We start from the raw sequence: 19,856 nt of genomic DNA, 5'->3' as shown, positions 1-19,856 counted from the left end.
TGCGCTCAAGCAATTCGCCCCGGTTTGTAAGACTTCTGCAAGGTCACAGGGCTAGTGACTGATCTAGCGGAGACCGAACACAGATTCGACTACATAGCATTTAGTTGTAAACACTACGCTACATTGAAAGAAAAAAAGTTTTTGGCCTTAGGCTGGAATTTGGACGCCACTGTGAGAAAAGTATGGTCTTTGCTTACTCTGGAGGCAACCTTCCGCATAGTATGTACTCCTATTTTACCTGCTTCAGTCTTTTTTTGTTTTTATTCGTATGTGAACTTGCTACCATTTGAATATTTATCCCAATCTATTCTTCTAACCTGCTAGGCGCTAAGATTTTACTGAGCAGGGACTTTATAAATGTAAGCTTGGACAGGCCTGGCACGTGTAGCTGTGCCTTGAATGGTGTGAAGCTCTTGGTATGGGGTAGGGAAGTCACAGTTATGGTCTAGTGGCAGGTATGTAATTCATAATTACCAGGCATGTAAATTTATAACTATAAGGAAATTAGAATTTTTAAGGTAGAACTTATGTTTATCAAAAATTTCATTTATGTGACAACAATAACCATAATTAACAATAAAGTGGCACTTACTATGTGCCAGGCACTGTTGCAGATTAATTTATTTAATCCTCACAACAATCCCATGAGGTAGTTACTGTCCTCATTTTACAGTTGAGACAACTGGACCACAGAGTTTGCGTGATTTGCAGGTTGCGCAGCTAGTAACTGCAGAGCTAGGATTAGAAGTCAGGCCATCTGCTCCGGAGTCTATTTTCTTAACTGACACTATTTTCTTAAATAGCTCATATATTCCCTAGGATGCCTTGTTGACCCAGAAGAAAAAAGAAAACTGAAAACCTAAAGGTTGAGGAAAATTAGTCATCCTGATTGCACGTGATAGGTCAGGAGTTATTTTCTCTTATACACTGGGATCTATTCTGAATGTAAAATCATTTCCATCTGGCAGTGTTTTTCTTGCAACTTGAATTACATTGTCCTAATGCTCTCCTGTGCTGTGAAGAGTTATCCCTGTTGTGTTTGGTAGTATCAACAGTAGAATCCTTATCTGGGCACTCTTGGCTGGTGTTGAGTCTGAATGCTGCATTAAGTGAAAGAGCTGAACTTTAGGACCCAGGAAGACATTTTATTCGTTTTTTGGTGTTTGTTTGTTGTTTTCTTTGTTTGATTGTGTGGATAGCAGAATGAAATGGCACTACACCAGTCTCACTTTTGGAAAGTGAAGGTATAAATCTTCCATGTTTTTTTACTGTACTGGAGAAGTTATTGGGGGAAAGGCATGCTCTCTGGGGCTTGTCTGGGCTTTCATGCAGATAACATCGTATGGTTTGAATGCCACACTCATGGGCATTCTTGAGAAAATATGGCCTAACCACTGTAACTTCAACTTGAATTGAGAGCTCTTAATCTAATTATGTTCACTCTGTCTTTGCTGTTGCTTAGCTTTCCATTTGTAAACTTTAGAGGAAAACTTTATATAAGAATCTTTACAATACTCATTCTCTATGTCTTATTAATTGGATTTCATTTTCACATATCACATATTTATTGGGTTCTTTCTTTTGTGCTAGGCAGTTTATTAGTTGTTAGAGATCAAAGATGAAATCCATTTCTTATTTTTAAGGAATTGAGTCTAATTATATGCAGTAACAATATAGCATTATGTAAAATGTGCTTTAAGAGAGGAAAGTCACTTGGGGAAGGTGGTATCCACAATCTAGCAGGACCATGGTGTGATTACTGAGTTTCAACATCTGATTTGTTTCTAGGGTTGAAATTGGTTTATCAGATTTGGAAGTGATTGGACTCTGGAGTGCTGAGTCACACACTCAATTTGCTAAGAAACTGCTATATAAAAACCATAATGCTAATGTATTAACTTATGAGAAATGATGAAGGGTTTAGGATAGTTGAGCTTGCTGATCCTCACCTTTTCTGTTGATCAAATTACAATGAAAGCTGAATCCAAATTATAACCAGATTGTTTGGCACAAAAGAATGGAAGCAATAGAAATGAGTTTGGTGCTTTTAATGGCTAATATTTCAGGCCTGATGCACCCCTTTCTGCCTGAGTCACATACCTGCCTTATATTCTTAATAGGTTGAACTGTGCTAAAAATAGTCACTTGCCTTTCTCTTTTTAAAGTTTCTTTGATGCGGAACATTCTTTCATTAATGGTAATACCATCAATCAGGTGTCATCTTTGGAAGATATTTTTATTTTGTTTGCTGAACGATTATGCTTTTTACAGATTTACTGCTTTTAAAAAATTGTTAAAATATGTTAACAAAATCATTTGAACCATTTTCAGGTGTACAGTTCAGTGTCAATAAGTACATTCACATTGTTGTGCAGCCATCACTACCATCCATCTTCAAAACTTTTTCATCTTCCTCAGCTGAAACTCTGTATCCATTAAACACTAATTTCCCATTTCCCTTTCATCCCAGCCCCTGGCAACCACCATTATTCCTGTCTTTATGACTTTGACTACGTATGTCATGTAAGTGGGATCACACAGTACTGTCCTTTTGTGACTGGCTTATTTCACTTAGCATTAACGTCAAGGTTCATGCAGTGTTGTAGCATGTGCCAGAATTTTCTTCCTTTTAAAGCTAAATAATATTCCATTGTGTATTTACACCATATTTTGTTTATGCATTCACCTGTCAATGGACACTTTGGTTACCTCCACTTTCTGACTACTGTGAATAGTGCTGCTATAAACATAGGTTGTACAAATGTTTTCAAGTCCCTGCTTTCACTTCTTTGGGGTATATACCCAGAAGTGGAATTGCTGGATCATATGTTAATTCTGTTTAATTTTTTGAGAAATTGCTATACTCAGATAATCTTATTTTTCAAGTGTGTGGGGTCTATGTTTTTTGGCAGTAGAGGGAGAGGGTGAATTTCTTTGTTGCTCCCGTGAACTCCTTATGACCATTAAGTGCCATGATAGAAGCCTGAGTTTGATAATTCAAAAGAGGGACAAATGTTTCAAAACAGAATCACTATATCAGGTTTTCATGTAGTAGCTGGTATACTGGTATTTTCCTGGGCAGTAGCCAATAAATCATCTGGCTCTTCTGTTCCCATTTTAAAAATTACAAAATGAAGAAAATAATGCATGCTTATCTTCTTTATAATATGGTCAAAATACAGAATTTCTGCAAAATCTGCAAGTTTTTCAGAAAAGTGCTATCAAAAAATTTATAACTACAATGTTGGAAAGTCAGAAAAATTATATATTATAAAATTCCTCTCATATTTTATATTTTAAAAAGAGTTCATTCTACAGTGTTAATGATGTAGTTTCTTTACTTAAATACTTGAATTTGAGAAGAATTTATTTTTATCAATGTAACTATACAGTTAGAGTGAAAAGACATAGTAATAAAATTGGCTAATCTGCCAGGTTAAAATTATATAGAACTTTAGAGCTACAGGTTCAGTCACTTTCATAACCATTAGTTTATTAAAGACTTGAATGAGTCAAGAAATAGAATAAATTACACTAGTGTACTGAATGTAAAATAAAATCCAAATATATTTTTTACTATACTATTTTTAAATTATTTTAAGTTATGAAATATTTTAGATTATGAAAAAGCATCAAGAATAATATAATCAACTTTTGTGAACCCAACACCTAATTTAAGAGCTAAAGTATCACCCAATACAGTTGAGCTTTCTGTGTATTGTATACCCAAGATATTCAGTATTCTAAATTTGATGTTTATAATTCTTATGCGTTCACTTGTAGCTAAACAAAAACTTTTAAGCCTCATATAACAAACTATCTGCTGAATCATTTTTAACTGGAACTGAAATTAGGGAGTAAAATAAAAATCTGAGACATCTCACTACTTTTTGACATCAAGCAGAATGAAGACTTATCTTTGCTATTCTCTTACCTACCTTACTTCCCTGCCCAGTACTACTCAAAAAATTCCTTTTACTTAGACCTGTCTTCCCAGTACTAAACTTGTTTACATTTCCAACATCAATATGTAATATCCATGTAACTGTTTTGGGAATTACTCTTTTCTATCTGTCCTGTTAGAAAGATTATTAAACTGCATTGATCTATACTGGGTTGCTGCATTTGTCTTTTGCAGGATTAGCATGAGGGTATTTTGGAGTCATATTTACTGGCGATCTATACTAAAATAGGAGATATAAGAGAAATATATTGCATGAGAAGATTCAACTTCAGCTAGACAAAATGAATCAATAGGCTAAAATCTAACAACATGGGGATCTATATGAAAAATAAGAAATCTTAGACTTTGGTTTAATAAGTCCATTAAATAAGTACATGAAGGGAAGGCCATCACTGAACAGCACTACATGCTGGGACTTGAGGTTTTAGTGACTGTAAAGTGAATCAGTGATATGCTCATTAGTATAAAATAAATAGCTAAAATAATAGGCTGCATTAAAAATAAAAAGTATCCAGAACAAGGGAAGTGGTACTGTTGTAGTGACATTACATCTATCACCTCTTATAGTTAGCTTAGTGCTATATAATAATAAATTGCAACTTAGAGCAGAATTACTAGGAAAGTGGGAGAAATTTGAAACCATTATCATATGGAAAATGGTGAAGGCTCTGATAATATTTATTCAGTGCTGTTGATAACAGTTTAAAAATTTACTAGTTGAAGTTATATAGAATAAGGATTAAATTTTGGCTTAATATAAAACAAGTTATAAATTCCGTAACAAAAATGCAGCATTGTAAGTTGTAAGTCCTCCTTTATTAGTGTTAAGACAGAACTGAATAGAGGCATCAATGAAATTGAATAGAGGGTAAATGAAGATTTAGGGTAAGGAGATAGCTATGCCCCCCAGGATCTTTCTAGTTTAATAGCCAATAGTGACATAAACCTAAAAATTACCATTTTATGCTTTAAAAAAAAAAGTAAAGGATGGGGCAAGTCAAAAGAACACAGGAGTTAACTTGGGAAGTTCCATTGGGAATTGCCAATGGTCAAAGTTGGAGGACAATTTGAGCAACAAATTAATAATGATTATAATGGATTATAAACCAAAGAATAAAATACCCGAGTCCATAATATGACTGAATAAATAAAGAAAAGGGGAAAATCTTCCTTACAAAAGAATTCCAATAAATACATGTAGAAGGAATAAGGGAAATAGAAAACCACCACTGGAACTCCACAGTAATAATTGCTGCAGGAAAGAGTCCCCAGTGAATGCTAAAATTAGTAGCATTTCTGAGCTCATGCCTATTTAGAAATTGATAATATGTGTCCTGACTTGAAATTAGGAGCAATTATAGCACAGCAATTGATTTTGTTCCAAATATTAGTAATTATAGATTTTGTTTTAAAAAAAAATTTTTGTTTTACACTAAACTCTACAAATTTGTAAAATGGAGAAGTTTTCATATTCACCATTTAACCATTCACCTAGGTGTTAAGGCCAAAAAGCTATGAGCCACTTTAGTTCCCTTCCCCCTACTCACTTTCAATATATCAGTGTTTTGTGAGCTGTACTTACTAAGTATATCCCATATCTGACCACTTCTCACCACTGCATCAGCAAATTCCCTCATCTGAGCTTCCTCTTGCCTATAGTAGCTATTCTTCCTGCTTCCCATTCCAAGTTTATTTTCAAGATTAGCCTGTAACTGTCACAAAACAAAACAAAAAACCCCAGATCCCTTTACTCTCCTCTGCAAAACTCTCCAATGGCTTTGTCAAGCTGAGAATAAAATTTGTTCTTTACCTTGGTCTTATAAAGTCCTATATTGATCTGATCCCTACCTACTTCTCTGAGCTTATTCTCGTTGCTTACTACTCCTTTCCAGGCACAAGGACAGTCTTGTTTCTCTTCGAACACACCTGCCCCAGAGCCTTAATATTTGCCATCACAAGTACTGGAAAGCCTCTTTCTCCAAATCTTTGTACTGCTTGCTCCTTTACATCAGGAAGATCTGTGTCTAAATGTCACCTTAGTTAGGACCTTTAGGACAGACTTTTCTGAGGCAGGATTCCCTGGCTTTCACTGGCTTTTTTTCCCCATGGCATTTATCACTATGTAAAATAATCTTATTTGTTTAGTCATTTATTATCTGTTCTCCAACTTGAATGTAAGCACATCAGGGAAAGGACTTGGTTTGTCTTGCCTACAAACTATATCCACAATACCTAAAACAATTCCTACAATGGAATGGGCCCTCAAATATCTATTGAATAAATATCTATAAAACACTGAAGGGCGAAAGTAGGGAAAACAGCAGAAGGCCTGTATTAGAGGCAGATTTCTATCTCTGAAGTCTGTGCCAAAAATGTAAGCCTTTTGAGATCAACTTTAAAATGAAGAAAAACACAGGAATATTTTTTAGCTACCTTAATGTTATAAATTCAGTTGCTTAAAAAAAAACTTGAAAAATTTAGGTGTAACTTGATGACTGACTTTGGAAAGCTTTTGCAATAACCTTACACCAAAGAAAAATTTTATTAAAGTATAGATTACTGGTTATTTAAAAATACATGAGAAAAGACAAACATACAAAGGCATTATCATACAACTGATTTCTAAACTCAATACTTTTGAAATACAAAACAATGATCATTACCCCCAAAAGTCAGTTTGAAACCAATTGATTTTTAAGTTGGCTTTTTAATTCTTTGCACTCAATTTTGCTTACAAATGTTACTAGGTTTTTCAGTTTCATCCCATATCAGAACTTTTTTTGACGTTTACTTCTCAAAGTAGTATATAGTTATTTCCTGCAATTAATGTCAGCAACTATAGAAAGCTTCTCTAAGACACAAGAATTCAACATGGTTGCTGCTTTGGAAATAATTAACATTTTGAGTTATCTACACTAAGACTCACGTATTGACAGGCAAAATGTTAATGGGCAAAATATGGAGATTGAGAGTAGGAGGACTAAGAAAAGATGATGTTATCTTCTACTACAGACCTGCTTAAAAAGACTCCATTATTTACTCTGATACTATCACTAGAGATGCAGTTTCTGCTAGATCATAGGTTGGCTTTGTAGTTGTCCATTTTATATTTCCTTTTGCTAAAGAAGAGCAGACTTCAGCAATTAGATTGCTCAACCAAATAAGCAGAGACTTTTAAGTTACCATATACTTTAACTATGAGAAATAAATTATTGTCTTAATTGGTTTAGCAGCCTGTATCTGGAAAGGCAGCAAAACCCACTTTGTTTCAAAATTAGAAGGCCAACTCAGAGGCTGCTTCTAAGATGCCTATCTTCTATCATCAATCAGTCAAGAAGGTGAACCTTCATGAACTCAGTAACTTAATAAATGTAAAAATGAACTCATCTATCAACACAATGTTGAGCCCACAAAACCAAAAAAGTACATCTATAAGGTAGGAATTGGTTTGTATAAAACAAGAGGGTATATATTCTCTTATATAACATAAGAGGAATATGTATGTAATAAAAACAGTCTATAATAAACTTATAAAGAGATGATTTTGGTTTACATGTAAGTCTCCTTAAACTGACCATGACTGAATGATTGAAAATTTTCTTCTCCTAACATAATGCCCATTCATTATAAGCTAACCTGGACTTAGTTTCTTATAAATCTCTTATGTCCTTGGATTTATCTATTACATCCTTACTTTACAGCCATTTAACTTATAAGCTGGGCCTGCCCAGCCTGCCTATAAAGCCTCTCTTCAGGATACCAGATGCATTAAACAGAGACATCTTCTCGTAAAAATCTGCACTTCAAAATAGCATATGAAGAACCAGTAGTTGGCCCTCCAATGTAGCTACCTCTCATTTCACATTATCACATAAACAGTGCAGTTTACTAACCACTCCTTCCTTACAGAAAACTCAGTAGGCGTAAAAAATTTTTGTTGCATTTCAAAACACATTTCAATACTTATTAATTCCAAAGATCCGAACACCATGTAGCTGTGGCATTTTGGGAATTAGCACACTCAGGAGAGAAGCTGTGTTTAGGATGAAGTGAGTTGGATCATACTTCGTATAGAAACTTGCCAGAAAATATCTGTAAAAATAAAAGTTAAGAATATATATATATAACATCTAAAAGTGAAATTATTTAGAATTTTTTAAATATTTAAAGGTAGAAAAAAGGCCATTGAAATATAAACACCTAAAAGCAGAACCATTTTTTTGAGCACTAAAACAAAAGCAAATGTTTTAGTTTGGGGGCCTAAATTAATTTTATTTGGGATTGTAACATTTGTTTAATGGGGGCATATATGCACATTTTGCATTTCTGCAATCATGTTAAATGTAGTTAATGCAAGACAATTACTACTTAGCATCCTTTAAGGCAGAAGGCTTTCAAACTAGGGTTCATGTGCTTTCTGAAACTTCAGGTGTAGTTTTGTATTAATCTGTATATATCTGAAGAGAAAATCCAGATTCAAAGCATCCATCATATTCTCAAATGGTTTTGTGACCCACCAAAATGTTAAAAACTACTGCTGAAAACTTGTGGAAAACAGGTGTTAGTGCTTTAGTACAATTTAGCATCTTTAAAAGAAAACAAATATTTGATTGCCCTTTTGATGTTCTCATTTCCATACTGAAGATAAACAGATATATAACCAGTATAACTGGAAACTTGAAAGACACTACTGTAAAATTCCAGCTGTTTTGCTATAACTGAACGTCCATACATATATATTCAAAGACATCCAATATCTGAGAATTTAAGAAGCCTAAGTCACCTTTAAGACCATAAATCATCAAGTCCAAATGCCTAGTTTGACCCAAGGGTACATCAGAATGAAGACACATCATGAGGCCACTAACAGTATCCTAATATAGATAGGATGTAAAGAATAAAACATCATACCTTACTTGACAACTAAGAAGTTAGTATGCACATGGGTGTTTGTCTAATTAGTACTTTTAGAGTACACAGAAAAGTATTTTAATAGCCTTTCCTCTAAAGAGATGATAAATATCTTGTGTAATTTGGTTAGAAAAGAACAGCTATTTTCCATGTACAACTAAAAACATCACAGAGAACTGTACACATTATTTTCAGAATCATCTAAATTGAGAAATTCTATACTTTCCCACAAACTATAGTCAGAAAATTCATTCTTGAGAATAAACCATGTTCCTCAATTTTTACTTTAAATCCTGTCTTCCTGCTTTCATATATTTAAGACTGTTTTCATACTTCCTTCACTGAACAAAATAGGATACCCTTTACATTCAGTAAGCTCATTTAATTTCCTGTCATCATTACAGGTTTAGTCTGTAATCTGATACGTTGGAAATAATAAATCTTCTTGGAATGGCTTCTCCTTATTATATGTCATAGCATATGTCACCTTTATGTCTTTTAATAAAAACTAATTGCATGTGTGGATCATATGAAAATTACTTGACTCTTACAAAAACCTACACAGCTCTCTAAAGGGATGTAAAACCCAGTTAGGAATCAGTGTGATAGCATTTATCTGCCAAAAGGTATACTGGAAAGAAACCTGTATTAGAAGCTAGAAAGTTTAGGGTTTAATCTGGGCTCTTGACTCCAACTAGCTACAAGATCTGGACAAAGATGATGCATTTAAATCTGTTCTTTATCTAAAAATCTGGGATAATATTACTCCTCTAAGATCAACTAAGAAAATGTAAATGCATTCCAAAAAATATCAGTGCTACATGGATGGCTTTAATGCTGTTTCTTCAGTTATATAAGGAATTTAATCACAGAATATTTAAAATCATTCCTGTTTTTAAATTCAAAAATATGCTTTTAGAAATATGGGTGTTACACACGGGTACATCTTAGTTGACCTTTTCTGTGATAGTTTTTATTGAAAACTCAGTATATGTCAGGCCTTTTACATGTGAGGTTGACACTTGAACAACATGGATTTGAATTGCACAGGTCCACTTACAGATGGGTATTTTTCAATAGTAAATACCACATGATCCACAGTTACCACAGAATCCGCAGCTGGCTGAATCCAAGGATGTGGAAATGGGGATACAGAAGGTTGACTATAAGTTATACCTGGATTTTCAACTGCACAGAGGGTGGGCGCCCAAAACCCCCACATTATTCAAAGGTCAACTGCATTATAGTGCAATCCTCAACATTTTATAGATGAGGAAACTGAGACTTTCAAGAATACGGCTGAAAGTCACATAGCTAGAGAACAGTAGAGCTAAAATACAAATTTAGGGCTACTTGAATAACCATTATTCTTGTTATTGCATTAATCTCTGTTAGACCATATAAATAATTTTTCTTTTGACATTAATCTTATGTGGGGCTAAAACAATTAAAAACTTAAAAAATTTCCTCCCAAGTGCTATAAATCTGAAGAAAAAGAAATCTACCACTTTATGATTATTCTTTTCATTTAAAAATGCCTTCCCTAACTTAAACATCTAAAACCTACCCTACCTTAAGTCCCAGTTTGAGGAATTATAATGTCTCCAGGAAGTCTTTCCAGCTGCTGCAGACTGCACTGATTCTATAATGGATATGCAATTATATATACATGTATCTCCTTTGTGGTGTACAGTGTTTGATTAGGATATATTTGGAACATCCATTATATGCAAGCAACTGAGTGTGGAATTCAAAGCAATCTATGCACTTATAAATTCTTTGCAGAAATAAACATTTATAATAATAGAGAAATAATACAAAGTGGTGACAAATAAGGGATATGTAGCAACTACTATGGAAGTTCAAAGCAGAGCATTATCACTGAAGGTTGATTGCTAAGGAAAGGATCTCAATGAGGTCACAATTTAAAACTTGAAAGAAAAATAAGACAGGTAAATTAAGAAAGGAGAAGGCATTTCAGGTGGGAGAAATGACTTGAACAAAGGCACAGAAATAGGACTATATACATGAAGTATTTAAGAAATGCTGCTTAGAAGAGTGTCACCAGGTGGGAGTTGGGTGAGGGTAAAACAGTCACATAAAGGAAAAATGAGGTAGGAACCATTTTGTGGAGGACCCTGAATATCAGGTAATAGCAAGAAATTAGATACCAGATATAAGACTGGATGCTTTACAGACAGATATTATCTCATTTATTTCTTACAGCATCAGACTGAGTTTGGTACCACTGGCTAGAATTTTATTTATGAGCAAACCAAGTAAGCTGAGTGATAGGTACAGGATTCAACCCAGGTCTGTCCTATAATGAAAGCTTAACCTCTTTTCTCTAAACCATACTGTCTCTCCCAAGGAGTTTGAACATCCAAATGTGGCAGGTGATTAATGAAATTCATCTGAAATCATCCAAATTCTTGTTTAGGGAGATTAATCTGATAGTGGAATACAGAATCAGATTATGTGTTTAGTTTTCTTGCAAGCAGTTTAAGGACATGAACTAGAATATATTTGACTTGTATTCTATTGGGTTGGCCAAAAGTTTGTTTGGGGTTTTCTATAAGATGTTATGGAAAACCCCGAATGAACTTTTTGGCAATCCAATAGAATGTCTTGGCATACTGATGAGTATGTAATGTTGTCTCCATACGTATCTGACTGAAGTGAAAACTGATTTATTACCAGTTTGTTAAAATTTTGCCTGTATTTTATATACTCTCTATGAAGTAGCAATTTATTAATAAAGGTTTTCGACAAAATATTCTGTTTCTATTTCAAATTTAATCTAATAAAAGGATGGCTTCCTCTCATCCAATCCTCCTCATACCTGAAAATTTCCATCACTTACAGAATTATTGGAGAAATTGTGAAAAACTTCCGTGAAGATGTAAACTGTACTCCATAGTCCAGTTGTTCCCAATGAGTTAGGAGCCTTGCTTTACCCTGGTCAGGAGTTTCAAAAGGTGTTCCTTTTACTGCATGCAAAAATACATACATCCCCTGGAAAACAAGCAAGGGGGCATATAATCAATATCAAATACAAAATTAGTATTTGGCAGTAAACATTAAGATAGTTCCAGACTGTGACAAAGTGCATAATTAACTTGACAGCTCAAGTTTTAAGATTTCATATTATTGTGAAAGGCTGTGGCTAGTTTCTTCATAGTAAAACAAAACTTCCAGGGGTGTATATGGAAATATTACTTGGTGAAAACCACTGTAAAGTCAACCAAAGGTAACCTGTTTTCATCTCTTATTAAATTGAAAATAAATGAAAAGTACCAACAGGGTAGCTTTGCATCATTGCATTTAGATTTTCGAACACATTTCCTATTAGGAAATAGGATTACCTTTTTTCCAATGTATAGGAAAGTTTAGAGTGTCATATTTTAGTAAATCTGATGATACTTATAAAATGATAACATACAAATTGGAAAATAATAATAATAAACAAAATCTCTGTATCGGGGAAAATTGTTTTGAAAACATTTGACATTACAACTATCTCTGTCTCAATAGTTCTTTTCCAAAGCAACAAAGATGGTTTGATGTAGCAGGCATATAATGTTCAACACAATTTACTTTTAAAATCACCACTGTACCTCAATAGTGTCTTTTGAAGTTAGTTTTAAAAAATCAAAGTAAAAAACATTACTAAAACCCATTCTGTCCCATGATATGTTTAAGCATCTAATTTTGTGATTAATTAGGAAAAAAAACAATGAATACTAGATTTGGTTTCCTTGAGATACCCGTTTAGATTGATAGATAATGCTTCATTGCAGGATCACTGTCTGAGGCACTGGTAACAGAATAAAGCCTATATATTATCATGAAACAGTTTTACCCACTAAAGTCATGATGTGATCTAATTTTTTTACTTTAACTTTTAATAAATATATGGAAAAAACAGAAAAATTAGTGATTTGAAATTTTACATTATTCTACTCGGTTAAGAGAGCCCTTCTTTTCAAAGCTTAGTCTATCTACTTCCTAGTTATTCCATTAGGCAATTTAAGAGTAGTTTACCTGCAATAACACCTAAGAAATAGAGGAACAGATTCATGTTCAATTGTATGTAACTCTACAAACATTTAATAAGTGGCTAGTATGTACAGGACACAGGACCTATATGCATATATGAAATTGAACAAGACATGTCCAACACCTTGAAAAAGTTCAATCTTCTAAGAGATGGTAAGGGGGAAAAAAGATATGCATAAACAACTACACTGTAGGGCAGAAATTACTATCAAAGGTACAATCAAAATACTCAGGAAATGCAGAGGAGGGAAAGCTTGTTGCTGAGGCAAAAGCCTTGATGGTACCTTGTCAACCACCTCATTCTTGAAGGTTCAGCTCAAATGATAACTCCTTAGTGAAGCCCTCATCATTAGCAATAATTAACCTCTTGCCTATGTGCATATATAGAATTTTGTTGAAAATACTTTTATTATAGCACAATGCATTGTACTGAAGTTGTTTCCATAATGTTTGTTTTTCCATTAGCCTGAATACCTCAGGAACAAGGGTTCATGCAAAGCAAGTATTAGATATTAACCCAAGATGACATTAAGCCAAGGAATGTTCATTCTGTAAGCACAAGAAACCATTTTTATATGCCTTTTAGAAGAGACTATGAAACAGAAATTGTATGCTTTCAAATTCTCAGGAGAATGTGACCCAAAAAAGTTAAGAATCTCTGCTCTAGACCATACATGTGTTAGAATCATCAAAAAGTACAATTCTCTAATTATTTCCTTCAAACCATATGCACTCACCAGTATTTAGAAAATATATTCAAAGTTTATTTTATATAATCTTTTTAATGAAAAATAAAATCTTATCTAACCATTTATCTTCTACCCCATTATTTTTTAAGTTTTTCTATAAAATTTTAGTGATGATTTATACCCACGTTACAAGAATTAGGACTGATGAACGTAGTGGCAGGGCAAGAATAAAGACCCAGATGGAGAGAACAGACTTGAGAACAGAGCAGGGGAAGGGGAGGCTGGGATGAAGTGAGAGAGTAGCACTGACATATATACACTACCAAATGTAAAATGGATGGTTAGTGGGAAGCTGCTGCATAGCACAGGGAGATCAACTTGAGGTGTGACAACCTAGAGGGCTGGGATAGGGAGGGTGGGAGGAAGGCTCAAGAGGAAGGGGATATGGGGATACATATATAAATACAGCTGATTCACTTTGTTGTATGGCAGAAACTAACACAACATTGTAAAGCAATTATACTACAATAAAGATGTGAAGAAAAAAAAAAGAATTAGAGAAAAAAGTATGTAGCTCTTGGTTAGCCCTTATCAAATATTTACTGACTCAAAATGAAGAGAATTCTCTTTCATTTTAAAAGCTAGGATAAGAATTTTGAGAAGTATTAAAACTTCTAAGAGTGAACTGTAGCACTGTGTTAAAACAATTGCTGTAGGTTTCTACTATATAGTTCAGAAAGACAGAGACCATGTTTTTTTTTTAACCAGGGATAACAATTAGGTCTATCTGCCCATATTTAAAAGTGTGCAGGAGAATGGACTGGAGGACACGGGGTTGGGGGGAGTGGGGGGCAAAGGGGAACCTGGGACGAAGTGAGAGAGTACCATAGACATATATATGAGACCAACTGTAAAATAGATAGCTAGTGGGAAGTTGCTGTATAACAAACGGAGATCAACTCGATGATGGGTGATGCCTTGGAGGGCTGGGATAGGGAGGGTGGGAGGGAGCCATGGGAGGGAGGGGATATGGGGATATATGTATAAAAACAACTGATTCACTTTGGTGTACCTCATAAGCTGGTACAAGAGTGTAAAGCAATTATATTCCTATAAAGAGCTTAAAAAAAAAAGTGTGCAGTATGTATTTCACATTTTTAATTGGTTTAATGTAGGCTAACTTCAAAAGAAATTTACATTTGGCATCATGTAATTGCCACATCTATGGCTGGTTAGTCAGGTTTTTAGTGTGGAGGACTAAGAAGTCAGAAGTTTGCTTCCCTACATGTTCTCAATCACCTGTCCTTTGTCCATGGTCATATACTGTGTCTCAATATGTCAACCAACTTGAAAACATGAAGAGGGGAGATGACTTCTAAAGTACATTTAAAAGTGTGCCACTGGAGAAGGGAAAATTATGTGAGAACAGACTAATTTATTCAGTAGACATTTAAATAGGTCTTTAGAGATAAAGAAATTAAAAAATAAGAGATAAACTGCTCATTGTAAAATTATAATAAATACATGATAAAAGAATGCAGCATGAGAATTTTGTAGCTTCCCAGAAGAAGTGATAACTTGAGTAGTTTTCTTGGACAAGCAGTAATCAGCCAGGCAGAGGAAGAAGGAGGGAGAGGTATTAAAATAGTGGAGGAAGAGCATAAGCCAAAGTAAAAAGGTGAGAGAAGATGATTTTCACTATTGTAGAGCATAGCTTGTGTTTGGAGGTGTGTTAAGACCAGGTCTTTTTCTTTCCAGTGTACTGTTATCAACTGGTCTTGTATGCCACACAAAGAACTTGGCATTCTACTATGAATGTAATAAGGAATCACTGAAGGACTTAACTGTGACTTGAGCAAATGTGAATTTTAAAAGTATCACTCTGCCAAACTGGAATGAAGACCATTTGATCTACTGCTGTAATCTACATGAAGGGAAAAAAAGGGCATGAATTATAGCAATGCCCATAAAGATCAAGTTGAAGACAGTAAAGCAGTAGAACAGACAGGGCTTTGACTAAATGGATGTGGAATATAAAGGAAAAAGAGTTATCCTAAGACTAGGGTGACTATATATACTAGTTTGCATGGGTGGTCCTGATTTACACTTATTGTCTTGGGGTAGTTATTACTAGAGCTCTCTTTTACTCTCAAATCAGTCTGTTTGGATGATACATTATATTAATCACTTTACCTTTGACATTCAGCTATGTGGCTTGGCTTCCTGGGCAGACAGTGGTACCTTTAGATTAGATTAGGAACAAAGTCCAGGAACAGATTGAGGTAGATGGTAAGGGATATATCAGGAATGAGTTCAATTTATACTTGCTTGGTTTAAGGTGCAAGATGATCTGGCAGTATTAATATGGTCATCATTATTTAACAGGTAGAAACTGAAAATATGGATAGATGAAGTAAGCTAGGTAGAATATATATCATAAGAAAAGATGAAGAAAAGAACCTTGGGAACAGCAATATTTAAGAGAGAAAAAGAGAAGACTGTGAAAGAGGAAATAGTAAAGGAAGAATCAGAAATATATCTATGAAGAAGCAATCCCATGGAAGTCAACATCTTTGTCTTCCTCCAGTCAACTTCAAATACTTTCCAGAAGATAAAAAATCAATATTAATTTAAAAAAAATCTATTTCTCCTACATTTTTCTGTCTTAAAGTTCTAAGTTCCTCATTTTGAGTATATTTTTAAACAAATATATAGTTAATCTGGATTCAATTAAAAGTGTCAATTAACTAGATTTCTCCCCTTTCATTCTACTTTAATAGGCTATTAAAGACAAGAAAAGGCACTATCAGGTTTTGTTTTGTTTTGAAACAGGCAATTTCCAGGGCTGTATAATATGGTCAGTAGAGTCAATCTAACCTCTGGTACTTTGTAGAGCTATCATATAATACAAAAGAGCAACAGCCAACAGGAAGAAGCTAAGGCACTGCACATTTCTGAATCATATAAGATATGATTAAGCTCAAAATTTCTATATTGAAATAGAAAAGTACATATATACAGTTTAGAGAGACTTAACAAGGATTTAAACCAAAGATGTTCATTAGACTCCAGTTAACCAAAAAACATAATTACTTCTTCTGATACATTCTGGTTAATCAATATATCATGGTAGCCTGAATTACAGTGTCTTGTAATTTTTGCTAAAATGATGTACCTTTTTTCAGATTTTATAAAACCAACAGGAGAAAAAAAATCTTACTTACAAAAAGGGTCCAAGGTTTAAACATAAAGTGATAAGAAAAATATAATCTTATTCCAGATAAGAATTCTTCAAAATTGTCACATATACTAAAAATCACTGAACTGTATACTTTAAATGGTGAATTTTATGTATCAAACTGTTTAATTAAAAAACTGAGTTATGTGTTTTTCTTCTTTATAACATAAAACTAAGCTTTTTAAAAAATTGTTTAAATACACATAAAACATACCATCTTAACCATTTTTAAGCATATAGTTCAATGGTATTAGGTACATTCATGATGTTATGCAACCATCCATCTCCAGAACTTTTCATCTTGCAAAACTGTACCCATTAAACAATAACTCCCCATTCCTTCCTTGCCTAGTCTCTGAAAAACCGTTAAAGCTTAAGGTTTTAAGTGTTTAGTATAAGGTGAAATTCTTACCAGATTATGTATAACATTTGTTAAGGTCCAAGCAACAGGAACACTGAAGAAGGGAATACTGAGTAAAACAATATGAAGCAAGCCAACTCCCAATGCATATGTTAGCCACATACCCCGGCTGTTCATTACACGGGTATTTGGATTCACCTCACTGTGGGCAACTCCAACATTCATGTTTGCGCTGTAGGAAAGCAATAAGATGAATCAACACTGATATAACTGGAAACCTAAATACTAATTCTGACACGACAAAATAAGTGTGTTACTGGGATTACTTTTTTTTCCTCATCGTTCTGAAATAGAACAAATAGACCCTCCAAAATATGCTACTTGCAGATGCTGAGGAGGGCAAGACAAACAAGACTTAATTTTTATGCTTGTTGAAAAAATAAACAATTAAAATTCCTTTCCTAAAGCTTGTCTTCAAGCATGTTGTTTTTACTAAATGAAATAATGGGCAGGAAAACTCAAACTGAAAGAGAAAACCTAGATTTTCTTATGAGTGCAAAGTGAAAACTCAGGAGGTAAATTTACCAACAGAATAAACATAAAAAAAAGCAAAGCTGACCTAATCAGTCTGTTCTGAGCAGCCTGACTCTTACATTTAACCTAATGTTGTGTCCATAAGGAGTGGTCAGAGTTCATATCACTCCTTTAGGAATACTGTAGCTGAGAGGGACACAATGAGGTGGAAATTTTACATGGTCAAGGGATAAGGTTTATTTCTCAATCTACTGATACAATTAGGTTTAAACAAGGAGTCTTTCTTCTGCATATGTTAACTCCAGTCACCTTCCCTAAAACTTTCTTTCCTTTCTTCTTACCCTCTCTCCTTTCTTCTTTTCTTTCCGAGATTGCGGGTGGGGGGAGCAGACCTACATTACACTTGGAACAGCTCTGATTTAAAAACATATAAACCTTTTCTATGACAGAGCTGGCACTAAGAGACGAATTTCTCTTAACCCCATCCAACAAGTGTTTCCGGAGTACAATGGCCCTTCTCCCTCCAAAAATCTATAGGCTTACGGTGATGAAAGTTGGTTACACTAAAACAAAGCAAAAGTCTCAAATTGAAATGTGTAAATAGTTCTTCATATCTAAACATCCACCGTGCATTATACATTACTTTTATATGCTGTAAGTTATACTTAGAACATGCCACCACTCAAGATGCTTTTCCCACTTTCGACAGGATATTTTTCAAAAAAAAAAAGCTCGAAAGAGGCTTAAAATTCACATCTGAGCTGGAAGGCAAAGATTAACCCTACCCCAGTCCAGAAAACCTTTCCAGGGAGTCTGCCACGCCGCTTCAGGACTGGAAAACAATGACTTCACAGAGTGACGAGCCCCTCGGCTCTGCCCTCGTGGGTGCCGGGCGACCCGCAGCTACCCGCCCGTTACAGTCACAGGCAGCCCTCCCCGGCGGCCGGAGCTCCCAGCTACTGGAAACTCAGCCAAAGCCGCTGCCGCTAACACCACAGCGCCCCCACCGCCCGCTCCTTTCTTCTCGGAGCACCACATCCCGTCAGGGCCGGGAGGCGACGACGAGGACTTGGGGGGCAAGCCTTGGGGGCCGCTTGACCCGCGCGGCCAGACGGGGCGCCGCGGACGGAGGAGTCCACTCTTTCCCCTCAAGCCCACCCGGGCCCGCCAGCGGCTCGCCACCGCACAGGCAACAGCACAGCCCCTGCGGCCGTTCGTGTTCACTCACCCTCCGCCTTATTCCCGGCGGCTGGCTCGGAGCAGTACCCGCTCCGCGGTTGCGGCGACGGCGGCGTCTCAGGCCGAACGCGAATGGTCAGCCCCAACGCAGCGCGGCGCGGCGTGGCGCGGCGCAGCTTGCGGAAGCTTTCGGGGCGGACAACGCTGCCAAGAGATTGGCTGAGGGCGGCGCCAATCCCACATTCGCTGGGCGGGGCGGGGCTAAGAGCGGTTCGCTCAGTAGGGGTAAGTCGGGGATCCGCGAGGCCGGGCCTGGGCTCCCGGTGGGAGGCTGGCTGGTCCGCAAGTGGATTGTAGTTGCCCACTTCGCGGGAGTAAGAAGGTAGTGTCGTGTGGCTAACGGGCATTCATTCTTATATCGTCGTAGGCTCGAGAGCCTCCTCCTCTGCACTCGTCCCGGTCGGGCGGGAGCGCCGGCGGCTTCGGTGGGCGCCCCTCCCCCTCTCCCCACACGGGGCGGGAAGTGAACGAAGTCGGGCTCGCGGGCGCGCACGCGGGGACAGCGGTCTCCCCGCAGGTGTGGGCTCCTTAGTGTCTGACGTGGACTTTCCTGGCTAAATGGTGTTTAGGTCTTTGTTGTAGGCCGTTCCTCAGATCCTTCTAGGTGCAGATTTTAAAGTTGTTGTATGCCAGGCAGAAACTTTAACCCCTTGACAGCCATAACTCAGCCTGTCTTGAGTGTGAGTGTGGGGTTTTATAATATTGTGTGTTGTGGCATCATGCAAGTGGGGCAAGGAAACTTTTCGCTTAACCGTGATTTTTACCGGTGTCATTCTGAGGGTGTCTACACGCTGAAGACAGGTACTTGTATTATATCCTGAGGAAACGTGGCTATCAAGAATTGATTTTTTTTTTTTTTTT

The 19,856-nt window shown here is 36.0% G+C and overlaps 2 protein-coding genes across 8 annotated transcripts in view; one reads left to right on the top strand and one right to left on the bottom strand.

Moving 5' to 3' along the window:
- Positions 1 to 21: 21 nt before the first annotated feature.
- The window catches only part of PMS1 (PMS1 homolog 1, mismatch repair system component), a 108,805-nt gene continuing 88,970 nt past the window's right edge, over positions 22 to 19,856 (top strand). For 3 of the 7 annotated variants that reach the window (XR_009055073.1, XM_057745201.1, XM_057745202.1), the window contains exon 1: positions 22 to 219. Coding sequence is in view for 3 of the 7 variants with exons in the window: in XM_057745201.1 (XP_057601184.1) it covers positions 183 to 219 (37 nt within the window). In the remaining 4 variants the exon portion in view is untranslated. The other 4 variants (XM_057745195.1, XM_057745199.1, XM_057745197.1 and 1 more) reach the window with 4 other exon arrangements.
- On the bottom strand, positions 6,487 to 19,127 carry ORMDL1 (ORMDL sphingolipid biosynthesis regulator 1). The gene is made up of 4 exons (XM_057745204.1): positions 18,985 to 19,127; positions 17,274 to 17,454; positions 11,739 to 11,890; positions 6,487 to 8,056 (listed from the first exon to the last, which is right to left on the bottom strand). Exons 2-4 carry the CDS (start codon positions 17,445 to 17,447, stop codon positions 7,921 to 7,923), a joined length of 462 nt encoding a protein of 153 aa, XP_057601187.1. The 5' UTR covers positions 17,448 to 17,454; positions 18,985 to 19,127; the 3' UTR covers positions 6,487 to 7,920.

This window comes from Hippopotamus amphibius, chromosome 8 (genome assembly GCF_030028045.1).
Source record: "Hippopotamus amphibius kiboko isolate mHipAmp2 chromosome 8, mHipAmp2.hap2, whole genome shotgun sequence".
In the NCBI taxonomy this organism is placed as follows: Eukaryota; Metazoa; Chordata; class Mammalia; order Artiodactyla; family Hippopotamidae; genus Hippopotamus; species Hippopotamus amphibius.
Note: the sequence above shows the minus strand (reverse complement) of the source record. Positions and strands in the feature narration are given on the sequence as shown.